At 51.4% G+C, this 16,998-nt stretch overlaps 1 protein-coding gene across 1 annotated transcript in view; it reads right to left on the bottom strand.

Annotated features, from left to right (window-relative positions):
• Positions 1-16,998, bottom strand: part of LOC116956503 (ethanolamine kinase 1-like) — a 69,485-nt gene that overhangs the window by 25,207 nt on the left and 27,280 nt on the right. Inside the window, exons 2-3 of the mRNA XM_032978178.2 lie at positions 13,190-13,327; positions 9,687-9,808 (exon numbers count right to left, since the gene is read on the bottom strand). Of these exons, the coding sequence (XP_032834069.2) occupies positions 9,687-9,808; positions 13,190-13,327 (260 nt within the window). The remainder of the gene's footprint in view (positions 1-9,686; positions 9,809-13,189; positions 13,328-16,998) is intronic.

Genomic DNA, 16,998 nt, shown 5'->3' with positions numbered 1-16,998 from the left:
AAAAGGTTACATTTTGATTTAAAGCTTTCGTGACTGCAGTAATTCTGCAGTCACGAAAGGTTGCTACACACAAAAAAGAAACCAACCCAAAAGCTCTCTCCCCCCCCCGCCCCCATCCGACGTACTGCCTCAAACAGGCTGACGAAGCAATAGCCGCGAGCGAGGAGCGGCGCCCTATGAAGGCCGGCACGGCACACGAAGCGGTCTGGGGGTGGCCGGCAACCACAACCCGGCCTGTGACTTCGTCAACCCCAGCGGCGATGTTCACCACACGCCGCGCCTGGTACTACTTACGCGAGGCCGAATCGACCCTAGCGGAGAGAGAGGGGGGGGGGGCACCAGGACCGGTTTGGGATAATCGTCACCGGTGGTGTCGGCGGCCGCGAGCGGGTCGCCGGGTTCGTGGCACGACGCGTTCAATACCGCCACACTCCCGCTCCCTTCCACACACAGACAAAGACAAAGATCCCCCGTGTAGCCTTAACAGACTGTAGGGGCAAGTGCTGTTAGCGAGCACCTATGAAGGCCGAACGGTTACACGAGGGGGTGGGTGGCCAGCACCACGCCCGACCGCCTTTGTCTCCCCAGTGGCAATGTTTACACACCGCACCAGGTACTCATTTGAGGCTGAGTCGACCTAGGGGAGGCCCGGGACCGGTTCAGATAATCGTCACTGGTGTTGGCCGTGAGCGGGAATCGAAACCCGGGTCGCCAGGTTCATAGCGCAGCGCGCTAACCGCTACACTATCGCTCCCTTCCACACAGACACACACACACACCCTGTGCCCGTCACGCATTGCATCAACGGGGGAGGTGCGGTAGCGATGAGCAATAACAATAATAACCTCGCAACAGCCAACCGCGTCGGCAACTTTAGCGATTTACGCCTTTGACAACTGCACCGTTTGTTGCCGGCCCTTTCGGGAATTATTGTAAAGAGAGTAGATCTTGGGCTGTGTATTAAAAAAAAAAAGTTGAAAGATTTTTGTTAGCTGTACACAAGAACAAAAGTGCCCCCTCTCTCCGCTGTAGAACGCACGCGAATATCCCACCAGGCCCCGTGTACCCGAACGCGTCCCGGTTGACGGAGCGGGTTTCGCGGCTGCATCCTAAATGATGCCTTGGTTGCATATTCTTGGTTCTTTCGGTAAAGTCAAGTAGGTAGGGGAAAAAAATAAACATTAAAAAAAAGTAAAAAATAAAACCACGACGTTTTCATCGCAACGCAAGCAAGCGGTCTTCATCAGGCGGAGTTGCACGGCTGCTCTCCCTGTGGTCACGTGGATTTCCAGGAGGCACCGACGCCTCCTGTATATTTGGAGTTTGCGAGTCTCTCTCATCATCATCATCACGGCAGCTATGAGATGTTAACGACCTCGCCTGATATACAGGAGGAGGTTGTGGGTTCAATCCCGACCCCGACGCCTCCTGTATATTTGGAGTTTGCGAGTCTCTCTCACTCATCATCATCATCATCACGGCAGCTATGAGATGTTAACGACCTCGCCTGATATACAGGAGGAGGTTGTGGGTTCAATGCCGACCCCGACCCCTCCTGTACATTGGAGTTTGCGAGTCTCTCTCATCATCATCATGGCAGCTACGAGATGTTAACGACCTCGCCTGATATACAGGAGGAGGTTGTGGGGTCAATCCCGACCCCTCCTGTATATTTGGAGTTTGCGAGTCTCTCTCACTCATCATCATCATCACGACAGCTAGGAGATGTTAACGACCTCGCCTCATATACAGGAGGAGGCGTGGGGTCAATCCCGACCCCTCCTGTATATTTGGAGTTTGCGAGTCTCTCTCATCATCATCATCATCACGGCAGCTAGGAGATGTTAACGACCTCGCCTCATATACAGGAGGAGGCGTGGGGTCAATCCCGACCCCTCCTGTATATTTGGAGTTTGCGAGTCTCTCTCTCATCATCATCATCATCACGGCAGCTAGGAGATGTTAACGACCTCGCCTGATATACAGGAGGTAGCATGGGGTCAATCCCGACCCCTCCTGTATATTTGGAGTTTGTGAGTCTCTCTCACTCATCATCATCATCATCACGGCAGCTATGAGATGTTAACGACCTCGCCTGATATACAGGAGGAGGTTGTGGGTTCAATCCCGACCCCGACCCCTCCTGTATATTTGGAGTTTGCGAGTCTCTCTCACTCATCATCATCATCATCATCACGGCAGCTATGAGATGTTAACGACCTCGCCTGATATACAGGAGGAGGTTGTGGGATCAATCCCGACCCCGACCCCTCCTGTATATTTGGAGTTTGCTAGTCTCCCCCCCGTGGTTGTGTGGATTTTTTCCTCCCGGGTCCTCCGTTTTTTTCCCCTTCTCCATTTAGAATCAACGGCAGGCGGCGTTCAGAGTATTTTGGCTGCTGCTCTGAATTTCCACGCGACGGGCGAGCGACGGTCATCGGAGCTATCGATTGCACACAGGCCAGGTTCGCTTCTGAACAAACAAAAGCTACGTAGCACCTCAGTGGGCGCCCTTAGGGGCCATATATTTAGTACGTACGCATGGAGGGCGGGGGGGGTTAACCCAAATGCGTATGGAGGGGGTCTACTGACAATGCACAAGAAACGGGGGGGGGGGGTGGGGTGAAGCCTCGATAATAATTAGTCTACATTGGCCTTCAAATGAGTTAGACAGTCCGGCGGTGGACTGTTTGCTTGAACACGTTAATATTATGAATCCTCGATCGTTTCTGCGTGGATTAAATATCGGCCGTTCAATAGGATTCGGGGGGGGGGGGGTGCGTCAAGCGTACGTACGCAGGTGTGGGTGGGGGTGTAAAAAGTACGCGTGCGTACAGGGAGTGAGGGAGGTGGTCAAGTCTAGATTTGAAGCTTTCGTGACTTGCAAGGATCCATACTCTTTGGTTCTGTTCGGTTAAAGTCACGTGGGTAAAAAAATAAAACAACAAAAATTAACGACGTTTCGGCCACAACACAAGCGGCCTTCGAGGCAGTCCAGTCCCTTCACCTGATGAAGGCCGCTTGTGTTGTGGCCGAAACGTCGTGATGTTTGTTGTTTTATTTTTTTTACCTACGCGACTTTACCCGAACAGAACCAAAGAGTACGAGGTGGTCAAGCTTTGACAGATTTTTGCGCACGCACTAAAGGGATGGCCCCTTAACCCGGCAAAATAAAAGTTCAGCGGGGTAGTCGCGGGTTAATGAAACGCCCATTGAAGAGCCACGCCACAGCACGTCAGAAACGCCGCTGCTGCTGCTGCTGCTGCTGCTGCATTCTGCTTCATGGCGGTGCAGTGCCCCACGCCATTGGCCGAGATGCGGCAACGCCCCACCTCCGCCCTCGGCGATGGTGGCGAGCCTCCTAAACCAAATAATAATTCTTCCCCCTTTGTGCTCTTTTAAAAAACAAAACAAATCAATCGTGCCACCGGTTCACATCCCCCCCTCCCTCCCCCCGCCGCGCAAACCGTGAACGTTCGGCAAACGTTGGGCCTTTCAAGACGAGTTCCAAAGTCCACGTGCTAGCGCAATTTGACCCCAGCCGACCCCCTCTCCCACCAGCCCGTGCCCAGCCCACCACCGGCACCGTGGCCGCGAGCGCCAGGCCCGCCACGGTCTCGCAACGCCCAGCGGCGAGCGCAGAAGCGCCGGACCGTGCGGCACTGGGAGGAGGGGGGGGGTGGTCGGGTAGCACTGCCAGTCCACCGTCACCCGAGGCGGACAGGCCCAGCGTCAGCAGGGTCACTTGCTCACCCCGGCCCCCCAGGCCGGTGACAAGCACCCGCCGATACCGGTTAGGTACATAGGGCGGGTCGCCAGCTGTTAGCGCCGACGAGACACAATGTCGAAAGCGGCCCGTGGCCGATAACCATCCGGGCAGTTCACCGGCGGTGGGTTCAACAAGAAAGCCTGACTCTGCCGCTGATGATGATGATGATGATACACTGGATGTCAAAACCGATCCTTGCTATAACAATCCGGCAATTCACCAGCACCGAGTTCAAGCAAAGCTTGACTCTGCTGCTGATGAGACACTGAAATGTGGAAACCGGTCCTTGCCTATAACCATCTAGGAGAGTTCACCAGCACTGGGTTCAAGCAAAGCTTGACTCTGCTGCTGATGCAGGGCCAGATTAAGATTCTGTAGGCCCCTGGGCTACAATTACTGTGAGCCCACCCCAGTAATATTTTCAAAAGGAAAACAAAGTAAAAAAAATGTATTTTTACAAAACGAACAACAAATAAAATTCAGCATTCACAAGTGAAAAAAACTATTCACTTCGTCACTGTAGGCCCCCTGGGCTGAAGCCCCTAAAGCCCTCCCCCCCCACGCCTAGATCCGGCCCTGTGCTGATGAGACACTGAATTTCAAAACCAGTCCTTGCCGAAAACCATCTAGAAGTTCACCAGCACTGGGTTCAAGCAAAGCTTGACTCTGCTGCTGATGAGACACTGAATGTGGAAACCGGTCCTTGCCTATAACCATCTAGAAGTTCACCAATATTGGGTTCAAGCAAAGCTTGACTCTGCTGCTGATGAGACACTGAATGTGGAAACCGGTCCTTACCTATAACCATCTAGAAGTTCACCAATATTGCATTCAAGCAAAGCTTGACTCTGCTGCTGATGAGACACTGAATGTGGAAACCGGTCCTTGCCCTATACCATCTAGAAGTTCACCAGCACTGGGTTCAAGCAAAGCTTGACTCTGCTGCTGATGAGACAGTGAATGTGGAAACCGGTCCTTGCCTATAACCATCTAGAAGTTCACCAGCACTGGGTTCAAGCAAAGCTTGACTCTGCTGCTGATGAGACACTGAATGTGGAAACCGGTCCTTGCCGAAAACCATCTAGAAGTTCACCAGCACAGGCTTCAAGCAAAGCTTGACTCTGCTGCTGATGAGACACTGAATGTGGAAACCGGTCCTTGCCTATAACCATCTAGAAGTTCACCAGCACTGGGTTCAAGCAAAGCTTGACTCTGCTGCTGATGAGACACTGAATGTGGAAAACCGGTCCTTGCCTATAACCATCTAGAAGTTTACCAACGTTGGGTTCAAGCAAAGCTTGACTCTGCTGCTGATGAGACACTGAATGTGGAAACCGGTCCTTACCTATAACCATTTAGAAGTTCACCAGCACAGGGTTCAAGCAAAGCTTGACTCTGCTGCTGATGCAGGGCCAGATTAAGATTCTGTAGGCCCCTGGGCTACAATTACTGTGAGCCCACCCCAGTAATATTTTCAAAAGGAAAACAAAGTAAAAAAAATGTATTTTTACAAACGAACAACAAATAAAATTCAGCATTCACAAGTGAAAAACTATTCACTTCGTCACTGTAGGCCCCCTGGGCTGAAGCCCCTAAAGCCCTCCCCCCCCACGCCTAGATCCGGCCCTGTGCTGATGAGACACTGAATTTCAAAACCAGTCCTTGCCGAAAACCATCTAGAAGTTCACCAGCACTGGGTTTCAAGCAAAGCTTGACTCTGCTGCTGATGAGACACTGAATGTGGAAACCGGTCCTTGCCTATAACCATCTAGAAGTTCACCAATATTGGGTTCAAGCAAAGCTTGACTCTGCTGCTGATGAGACACTGAATGTGGAAACCGGTCCTTACCTATAACCATCTAGAAGTTCACCAATATTGCGTTCAAGCAAAGCTTGACTCTGCTGCTGATGAGACACTGAATGTGGAAACCGGTCCTTGCCTATAACCATCTAGAAGTTCACCAGCACTGGGTTCAAGCAAAGCTTGACTCTGCTGCTGATGAGACAGTGAATGTGGAAACCGGTCCTTGCCTATAACCATCTAGAAGTTCACCAGCACTGGGTTCAAGCAAAGCTTGACTCTGCTGCTGATGAGACACTGAATGTGGAAACCGGTCCTTGCCGAAAACCATCTAGAAGTTCACCAGCACTGGCTTCAAGCAAAGCTTGACTCTGCTGCTGATGAGACACTGAATGTGGAAACCGGTCCTTGCCTATAACCATCTAGAAGTTCACCAGCACTGGGTTCAAGCAAAGCTTGACTCTGCTGCTGATGAGACACTGAATGTGGAAACCGGTCCTTGCCTATAACCATCTAGAAGTTTACCAACGTTGGGTTCAAGCAAAGCTTGACTCTGCTGCTGATGAGACACTGAATGTGGAAACCGGTCCTTACCTATAACCATTTAGAAGTTCACCAGCACAGGGTTCAAGCAAAGCTTGACTCTGCTGCTGATGCAGGGCCAGATTAAGATTCTGTAGGCCCCTGGGCTACAATTACTGTGAGCCCACCCCAGTAATATTTTCAAAAGGAAAACAAAGTAAAAAAAAATGTATTTTTACAAAACGAACAACAAATAAAATTCAGCATTCACAAGTGAAAAAACTATTCACTTCGTCACTGTAGGCCCCCTGGGCTGAAGCCCCTAAAGCCCTCCCCCCCCACGCCTAGATCCGGCCCTGTGCTGATGAGACACTGAATTTCAAAACCAGTCCTTGCCGAAAACCATCTAGAAGTTTACCAACGTTGGGTTCAAGCAAAGCTTGACTCTGCTGCTGATGAGACACTGAATGTGGAAACCGGTCTTTGCCTATAACCATCTGGAAGTTCACCAGCACTGGGTTCAAGCAAAGCTTGACTCTGCTGCTGATGAGACACTGAATGTGGAACCCAGTCCTTGCCGAAAACCATCTAGAAGTTCGCCAGCACTGGGTTCAAGCAAAGCTTGACTCTGCTGCTGATGAGACACTGAATGTGGAAACCGGTCCTTGCCTATAACCATCTAGAAGTTCACCAGCACTGGGTTCAAGCAAAGCTTGACTCTGCTGCTGATGAGACACTGAATGTGGAACCCAGTCCTTGCCGAAAACCATCTAGAAGTTCGCCAGCACTGGGTTCAAGCAAAGCTTGACTCTGCTGCTGATGAGACACTGAATGTGGAAACCGGTCCTTGCCTATAACCATCTAGAAGTTCACCAATATTGGGTTCAAGCAAAGCTCGACTCTGCTGCTGATGAGACACTGAATGTGGAAACCAGTCCTTGCCCATAACCATCTAGAAGTTCACCAGCACTGGGTTCAAGCAAAGCTTGACTCTGCTGCTGATGCAGGGCAGGATTAAGAGTCTGTAGGCCCCTGGGCTACAATTACTGTGAGCCCCCCCCAGTAATATTTTCAAAAGGAAAAAAATGTATTTTTACAAAGCGAACAACAAATAAAATTCAACATTCACAAGTGAAAAAACTTTTCACTTCATCTCTGTAGGCCCCCTGGGCTGAAGCCCCTAAAGCCCCCCCCCCCCCCACGCCTTGATCCGGCCCTGTGCTGATGAGACACTGAATTTCAAAACCAGTCCTTGCCGAAAACCATCTAGAAGTTCACCAGCACTGGGTTCAAGCAAAGCTTGACTCTGCTGCTGATGAGACACTGAATGTGGAAACCGGTCCTTGCCTATAACCATCTAGAAGTTCACCGGCACTGTGTTCAAGCAAAGCCCGCGTGACTCTGAGTAGTCACCTAAATGTCCAAACCTCTCCGAAGAGCTTTGCTTGAGTTGAAGCTTTTTTTTGCCATCAAGTTCATTGCCCTCCCAGGAGAGCCGTGCGGCCAATGGCCGATATGGGGGCGTTCCCGTTTACCACGTGGAGGGGGACAGATGATATGGGGAAGGAGGCACATTGCCCACTCGTCTGATTTCCATCTATCAGAGAATAGAAATAATTAACAATGACAAACAAAAGGTTTTCCAATTCAAACTTGACCCCCCAGATAAGGTCTAGCAGACCCCCCCCCCCTCATCCATTTGTGCAGAAAACAGCGAGTAACTGCAAAAAAAATCGCAAACATCCTAATCTAGATAAACACGGGAGAGATAATTAACCACTCGGAAGGTACGGGGGAGGGGGGCGGGGAGAGGAGGCGCGCTCTCGTGAGCAAGCGGAACACGCCACGCAAACACATTTTTTGTTTGAGACATCCCATCAGGCAAAAGCGGCCCCCTTCAGTCTGAGAGCCCACAACGACTTCAGCTGTAGCAATGCTTTCACAGGCTCAACATGCGGCCTGGTTTACGCACGTTCATCGTCTGAACTGCCCACGCTTAATTAGGCAGAGACAACTCCCCCTCCCTCCTCCCTCCGTCTTCTTCATTCGTATGGATTAATGGCGGAAGATTTTTAGATGCGATTTTTAGACGTCGCTATCCACTCAATTGTCTGTTCAAGAAGCAGAGTGGGGGGGGGATCTCGTCCGTTCCCTCCTTTAGAAGGAGTCGAGGACCGTAGCATCGGCGGCGGCGTGTTTACGATGCGGTCGATGGTTTTTAAGGGGATTCGTCGGACAGCGCGTCTCCCTCTCGGGCCGCCGCATCGGCCATGCCCGGTCCCGATTTCGCTTTGATGGTCGACCCGTGCTCCGTGCTAGACATGGGTCCGAGTTCGACGCTAAACCGTACAACGCATTCAATTTAAAATTTAAAGCTTTCGTGACTGCAAGGATTCATCTTCTTTGGTTCTATTCGGTAAGGTCACGCGGAATGAGAGTAAAATAATAAAATAACACGATAAAAAAATTCTCACGGCCGCTTGCGTTGTGGCCGAAACAACGTCGTGAGAATTTTAATTGTGTTACTTTATTATTTTATTCTCATTCTACGTGACCTTGCCGAAAGAACCAAAGAAGACATACAATGCATTCTTGATTCGAAGCTTTCGTGACTGCAGGAATCCATACTCTATGGGTTCTCTCGGTAGAGTCGTCACGTGGGTAGAAAATAAAATAAAATCGCGACGTTTTGGGCGCAACGCAACAAGCGCCCGTCATCAGGGGGGGGAGAGCGTGGTCTCCGCTGCCGATCCTGACGCTTGCATATTTGGAGTTTGAATGTTCTCCCTTTCCATCCCCGTGGCTGCATCGACTTTTTGCCGGGTCGTCCCGCTTTTCCCCCCCTCCGCATTTAGAAACATGCGCGCTTAAGAGTATTTGGCTACTATAAAATTTCCACGTAATAATCCACTTCGATGAGCTATCATTTGTGGCCAGGTCACTTCTGAAAAAAGAGCCACATAGCTCATTGGGCCTTATACCGGGTAAAATCAAAATAGAAGATTTAAAAAAAGATATATTTTATATCTATTTGTCCGGATTACTTTGTGATCTGCCTGTACCGACGATGTGTTGAAATGCTTCGGCACCATACGTAGCCAACCCGTGCTAAATCGGAGGGTGCGTGGGAAGGACAATCCGATTAAAACACAAAAAGCAGTTGGGAATTTTTTGGTTGTTTTATGACCCAAATATCAATTACGAAGCGTGATTTTTATCAGCTGCGATAGAATCCATGCTCGGTCAGTTCACGGGGGCGGGGGGTGTGCAAAAAAAGCAGGCCTTCCTTCAGAGTGCACACAACTGCAGTAGCATTGGTTTCAACGCAAGCTCAACAACTTGTGGCCTGGTTTCCCCATTCAATGTCTGAACTGCCCAGACACTTATTTGGCAGAGGACCCTCTCGCTCGCTCTCCATCTTCTTCTTCTTCTTCTTCCATAATGGATTAATAGCAGCAGATTACAGCTGTAATTTTAGATGTTGCCATCCACTCGATTGTCTTTGAAAAGGAGTGAAGAAGGAGAGGCGGCGAGACGGAGCGTTTACAATTGCGGTCGACGGCAAACTGCTGGCGCCCGTCCCGCGCCATTCACCTGAAGATGTCCGGCTGCCGAACCAGCGCCGTGTCGAGGACGTGGCCGTGCATGAACTCGTAGCAGAGGCCGTTGAGGAAGGTGCAGTAGAGGCTGGGCGCGCAGCCGTAGGCCTGCAGCACCTGCGGCAAGGTCACGCGTCACCACAGGCGGCAGCGGCAGAGTCAGCGGCAGCACAGGGGTCAGATCCGACTCTCGGGGTGTTCATTTTCGCGAGGCGAGGAAAGGAAATGACCGGCAAGCGGGGTGGGCGGGCGAGCGGGCAGGCGTGTGGGTGGTGCGGGAGAGGGCCGACAGGCAGAAGAGACTGGCAGCAGCGGGCCCCGGCTAACTCACGGCGACATCCGCGCGCGAAAATCAGCATCGCAAGAGCCAAAAAAACGTCGTTTGACGTCTCAATCTCTCTCTCTCGGTTCTCCATTAAAAAAATCAACAGGCTAAAAAAAAAAGTCCGTGACATAGGTTATCTTGGGTGAGATAGAGTAAATATAAATGAGTCGTTAAGCCCGCCACCAGCCGACATAGTAAGGGTTCGTCACGTTCATATCCACGCGATCCAACCCAAAAAAACCTACACTACGGACGATTTTGATTTAAAGCTTTCGTGACTGCAGTAATTCATATTCTTAGCTCTTTCGGTAAAGTCACGTTGAAGGGAAACAATAAAATAATAAAATATATAAAACAATAAAAAATTCTCACGACGTTTCGATCATAACACAAACGGTCGTCATCAGGTGTGAAAAACCAACGTTGGTGTGAAAAACCAACATCGTGAGAATTTTTTATTGTTTTATATATATTTTATTACTTTATTGTTTCCCTTCAACGTGACTTTACCGAAAGAGCTAAGAATACTATGGATGATATTGGTCACGAAAGCCTACGTGTTAAACAGACCAATAAAATATTATCACCGTTCACGCAAAACGCTTTCACGGATGACGTTACGGAAAAAAAAAATAATCGACCGCTGGGGGCGAAGGGGCGGGGGGGGGTATAGGCCACGTAACTATCCACCTGATGACAGACGCTTGTGTTGAGCCCGAAACGTCGCGATTCATTTTCTACCTACGCGACTTTACCGAAAGAACCGAAGAGGATGGATTCCTGCAGTTCACGAAAGCTTCAAATCAAGATTTATCGGGACGAGTTTGTGTGGGGGAATTGTCCCTCTGCCGCCAAAACGACACGGCCAACATGAATTAAACCACACTCTTCGGTTCTATTCGGTAAAGTCACGTAGGTAAAAAAAATAAAGCAACAAAAATCACGACGTTTCGGCCACAACACAAGTGGCCTTCATCAGGCGAAGGGACCAGGCTGTCTCGAGGACAGCGCTGGAGTGCCCGTTGTCTGTTAAAAGCTCTAACGGATAGGTGAAAGCCCTCCCCGTGGAGGTTATCAATTCTAGATGTAAAGCTTTCGAGACCGCAAGGATCCATACTCTTTGGTTCTATTCGGTAAAGTCACGTAGCTAAAAAAATACGCGACTTTATACCGAACAGAACCACGGAGTATGGATCCTTGCAGCCACGAAAGCTTCAAATCTAGAAACGAATCAAACCGTCGTCTCGGCACGCCCAGCGGCGAGCCGACCGGGAGAAATCTCGCGGCGCCCTCCCCCTCTCCCCTCGTGTCGCAACCGCCGGGAGTTTGAACGGCGAGGAAACGCTTGCTCGCTGCTGCTCCCCTTTTCGAATGTCGATCCAAGAAAAAAATAAATAAAATAAAAACGCAACAACTCCCAGCCCTGAACCCGTTGCACGAAACCCTTCGCCAGCGTCCACGCGGCAGGGGAACCTCGCTCGTTGGGCTGCTTAGCCGTTGCTTCGAGTTACTAAAAAAGTGGAATGAAGAACCAAGCAGGCTAAGCTTCCGTGGTGGGGGGGGGGGGGGGGGGCGGTCGGGGGGGGGGCAGGAGGTGGGGGAGTGGGGGGGGGGGGGGGGGCTTTGGCAACTGTGCAGCTCCCCCGAGGCTTTTTGGAACAACGCTTTTTGCCTCTCTGCTCGCGAGACATTGAGTCGTCGTTAATGGCCGTCCCGACTTGAAAATTCACCTCTTTTCAAAATTGACCCTCCCCCCCCCTCCCCCCCCCCCGCCGCACCGTCGCCTCGCTCTGCGGCGAACAAGGGTCCCGATCATTTCCTTCGTCCCAAACATGGTGGCGGGCGCGTTGGCGGGCCCGCCGCGGGTGGAATGCGGCACTTAAAATTTGTGTGTTTTTTAATAATTATAATTATTATTATTATTCTTCAAGTGAACGAGAGTTCTCCTGCCCGAGCGAGCCGTCAACGGCATCGGTGCTTTTCCCTCCCTTCCTCACCGTCCGCAGCCAGCGCTGGGGAAATGTCCACATTCCTATGGCAGGGAGGGGGGGCAACCCTGAACACAGGGCCATCCACCGCCGACTTCCCCATGAAGCGGTACCCAGTTTACCCACGCCGGAGGTGGACGGGGTGGAGGTGGATGATGGGTCGAGTCAATCTCCCAACCGGGGATTGAACGCTCGACCGGGTGGGTGGGGGGGGGCTTCCTGCCGCTGTGCCTCCAGGCTGTGGTGTCTCAACTAATTGAAATGCTTAATTCAAACCACGCGTGCCACGCACAAAAAGTGAAAGACACCACCCCCCATCATCATCATAATCATCGGTGCAGGTGGTCACAGACCCCCCCAATGGTGAGAAGTGGCGCGAGTGGCCCTCACGTGCACACCGAAGTCGTCTTATTGGTGGAAGTGGGGCCCCCCCCTCTCCCTCGGAAAATGAGTGAAGAACCAACCACTGTTCCGCACGGACTGCCAGAGCGCCTAAGCACAAACCACCTAAGCACAAACCGCCTGGCCAGACATTAGGAGTAGTGCGCATTATAATAATACGTAACTATAGCAATATTACGAGCTTAGTGCCATTTGGTATATTCGTGCCATGGCAGGCGATGGATGGGTCCAACTGGGTGTATCAAGCGACTGCAACGTGGATCCTTCAACGTCTTCCGCTAAGTAGATGGCGAGCGGTGTAATTTAGTAAACATTTGTACGGTTTAAAAAAAAAAATTATATATATTTTTTATTGTTATGTTTCAATACTGTCATTTGTTTCATGTTTAATTTCTTATCGTTATTTTTTTAAACAGAATTAAAAAAAAAAATTTTCATTGCAATTTTTTTTTTATAATTTGACATACATTTTGGTTATTTTTAGATCGTTGAACTTTTTTTTTTTAACGCGGCGATATCGGTGGAGGCCTGCCAGATTGGTACCGTGAACGTCGGCAGCGGGCGGGTGCTGCCGGGAACCGCCGCCAGATCTTTGATTTGGGAGCGACTTGGGGAGTATCTCGGCAAGAAGAAGGAAAAAAAAAACAACCCATTCGTGGCTCATCGGATTCTACCCGCTATTAAATAACAATTCCGATTTTGTATTTCCGGAGTGGCGTGAGGTGCAGTGGGTTTGGTGGTAGCGGTAGCGGCGGTAGCGGCGGTAGCGGTAGCGTCTCTCACTTGGAAGCTCTTCAGCTCGTTGTCCCTGTCGACAAACAGCTCCGTCATGTTGCCGTACACTCGGATGAGCACGACGTCCTCCCTGCTGTCCCCTCGTGAGCAGCCCACCAGCTTGTTCGTGATGCCGTCCGTGAACAGCTGCAGGCACGCACGCACGCACACACACACACACACGCCACTCCGCGTCAGCCACGACACCCCGCGTCAGCCACCGCTGCTCCGCCCCCTTCCATCTTCGCCGGCGGAAGAGTTCCACCCCCTCCACCCTCCACCCCCTCCACCCCCCCCCCCCCCCCAGAGCAGCCCCCCACAAGCGGCCGTGCAGCGGGAGGTGGGGGGGGGGGTGAGAAGCTCCCGCGTTTGAAGCGTGCGTGAAATTGCACAAGGCAGGCTTTTCTTTTTGTTTGTTCCCGCCCGACAAGAAATTCAAACGGAATGATTTGGGCGTTCGAGGCGTGAGGCTGTCGCGTGGCCAAGGAGGAGGGGGGGGGGGGGGGTGGGTGTCCGGAACCCCGAGCCTGAAGCAAGCGGTCGGGGTTAGCCCCCACCCCTACCCCCACCCACCGGGTACCATCGTTGATGTTTGCTACGCGGGTGTGCAATACCCAATTAGAGGGGGTGCCCCCCCCCCCCTACTCCCCGCCCCCCTCCCCCCCGATTTTAAAGAACGTCCAGTAACAACAGCGAAGCGTAGGATGTTACAGGTTAGCACGACCCACAGTAATATACCCGGTGGGGGAGGGGGGCGGTGTCTCATTTTGAACACGTGCCCGCACTGGAGCGAGCGCCCATGTCGTTTATTTATATTCATGCCTTGCACCCAGGAGGACGACGATTTGCCCGCCCTCGCACCCCCCCCCCCCATTCAGATTAGCGTAAACCGCGTCGAAGCGTTGGGGGACGTGGAACCACTGCGCAGAGGGGAACGGGGAGGGGGGGTGTGAGATGCGAGGGAGAGGTCGTGCTGGATGCTGTAGATGCGTGCTTTCGGAAGGAGCACCGGGCACACGGACACCGCGCACACACCCAAGCATACCGACACACCGCACGCACACACACACACACACAAACACACACCCCGCACGCACACACCCAAGCATACAGACACACCGCACGCACACACACACAAACACACACCCCGCACGCACACACCCAAGCATACAGACACACCGCACGCACGCACACACACACACCACCCGCACGCACTCACACAGCATACAGACACTGCACGCACACGTACACAGAGCATACCGACACACCACACACACCCCGCACGTACACACAGCATACCGACACACCACACACACCACACACCCAAGCATACCGACACACCGCACGCGCGCACACACACAAACACACCACCCGCACGCGCTCACACAGCGTACAGACACACCGCACGCACAAGTACACACAGCATACCGACACACCACACACACATCACACAGACCCCGCACACACACAGCATACCGACACACCACACACACACCACACACACAGACCACACACACCACACACACACACCACACAGACCCCGCACACACACAGCATACCGACACACCACACACACATCACACAGACCCCGCACACACACAGCATACCGACACACCACACACACACACCACACACACCACACACACACACCACACAGACCCCGCACGCACACACACAGCATACCGACACACCGCACACACCAACAGTGCACATGAAAACGCAGCACACCGGCCACACTGATATATACAGTGAGGGAAAAAAGTATTTGATCCCCTGCTGATTTTGTACGTTTGCCCACTGACAAAGAAATGATCAGTCTATAATTTTAATGGTAGCTTTATTTGAACAGTGAGAGACAGAATAACAACAACAAAATCCAAAAAAACGCATGTCAAAAATGGTATAAATTGATTTGCTTTTTAATGAGAGAAATAAGTATTTGACCCCTCTGCAAAACATGACTTAGTACTTGGTGGCAAAACCCTTGTTGGCAATCACAGAGGTCAGACGTTTCTTGTAGTTGGCCACCAGGTTTGCACACATCTCAGGAGGGATTTTGTCCCACTCCTCTTTGCAGATCTTCTCCAAGTCATTAAGGTTTCGAGGCTGACGTTTGGCAACTCGAACCTTCAGCTCCCTCCACAGATTTTCTATGGGATTAAGGTCTGGAGACTGGCTAGGCCACTCCAGGACCTGAATATGCTTCTTCTTGAGCCACTCCTTTGTTGCCTTGGCCGTGTGTTTTGGGTCATTGTCATGCTGGAATACCCATCCACGACCCATTTTCAATGCCCTGGCTGTGGGAAGGAGGTTCTCACCCAAGATTTGACGGTACATAGCCCCGTCCATCGTCCCTTTGATGCGGTGAAGTTGTCCTGTCCCATTAGCAGAAAAACACCCCCAAAGCATGTTTCCACCTCCATGTTTGACGGTGGGGATGGTGTTCTTGGGGTCATAGGCAGCATTCCTCCTCCTCCAAACAAGTTGAGTTGATGCCAAAGAGCTCCATTTTGGTCTCATCTGACCACAACACTTTCACCCAGTTGTCCTCTGAATCATTCAGATGTTCATTGGCAAACTTCAGACGGGCATGTATATGTGCTTTCTTGAGCAGGGGGACCTTGCGGGCGCTGCAGGATTTCAGTCCTTCACGGCGTAGTGTGTTACCAATTGTTTTCTTGGCGACTATGGTCCCAGCTGCCCTGAGATCATTGACAAGATCCTCCTGTGTAGTTCTGGGCTGATTCCTCACCGTTCTCATGATCATTGCAACTCCACGAGGTGAGATCTTGCATGGGGCCCCAGGCCGAGGGAGATTAACAGTTCTTTTGTGTTTTTTCCATTTGCGAATAATCGCACCAACTGTTGTCACCTCCTCACCAAGCTGCTTGGCAATGGTCTTGTAGCCCACTCCAGCCTTGTGTAGGTCTACAATCTTGTCTCTGACATCCTTGGAGAGCTCGTTGGTCTTGACCATGGTGGAGAGTTTGGAATCTGATTGATTGATTCTGTGGACAGGTCTTTTATACAGGTAACAAGCTGAGATTAGGAGCACTCCCTTTAAGAGTGTGCTCCTAATGTCAGCTCGTTACCTGTATAAAAGACACCTGGGAGCCAGAAATCTATCTGATTGAGAGGGGGTCAAAGACTTATTTCCCTCATTAAAATGCAAATCAATTTATAACATTTTTGCCATGCGTTTTTCTGGATTGTGTTGTTGTTATTCTGTCTCTCACCGTTCAAATAAACCTACCATTAAAATTATAGACTGATCATTTCTTTGTCAGTGGGCAAACGTACAAAATCAGCAGGGGATCAAATACTTTTTTTTCCACCCCCCTCACTGTACATTGCTCACCGGGCACACGAGAGACAGACTGCACAGCTGATGCACGCAGGGGGAGGAGGATCTGCAGAGGGGGACGGACGGTTCCCTGGGAACCTGCTTCACTCGTCACCCTTCTCCAATAATTTAGGGAGATATCCTTTCCAATCAGCCGCTCCGGTTGCCGTCCTTTGCTCGCCGGTTAGCCAAAAGCCGCCGCCGCCGCCGCCAGGGTGGCCGGAGTTTGCCCGACGGAGGCTTTAAATACTCCTTGACGATGTCAGCGGAGGCGTCGTGGTTCAATTTGTTGGTGAGGCGACTTGCGTGGGGGACGCGCGTGTGTGTCGAACGCGCCACGCGCCGGGAGCCCAGGGGACATGTCGGCGTGCCGCCTTCTAGCTCTGTACTTCCCGAGCCGGGGCGGTCGAGCAGACGCGAGCCAAAGCTAGGGCCCACGGACAAGCCTATGGCGCTGCGCAGTTTTATCGATTTA

This window comes from Petromyzon marinus, chromosome 65, assembly GCF_048934315.1.
Source record: "Petromyzon marinus isolate PM22_M1 ecotype Great Lakes invasive population chromosome 65, UKy_Petmar_22M1.pri1.0, whole genome shotgun sequence".
Lineage (NCBI taxonomy): Eukaryota > Metazoa > Chordata > Hyperoartia > Petromyzontiformes > Petromyzontidae > Petromyzon > Petromyzon marinus.
The sequence above is the reverse complement of the archived record's forward strand: the minus strand, read 5'-3'. Positions and strand labels throughout refer to the sequence as shown.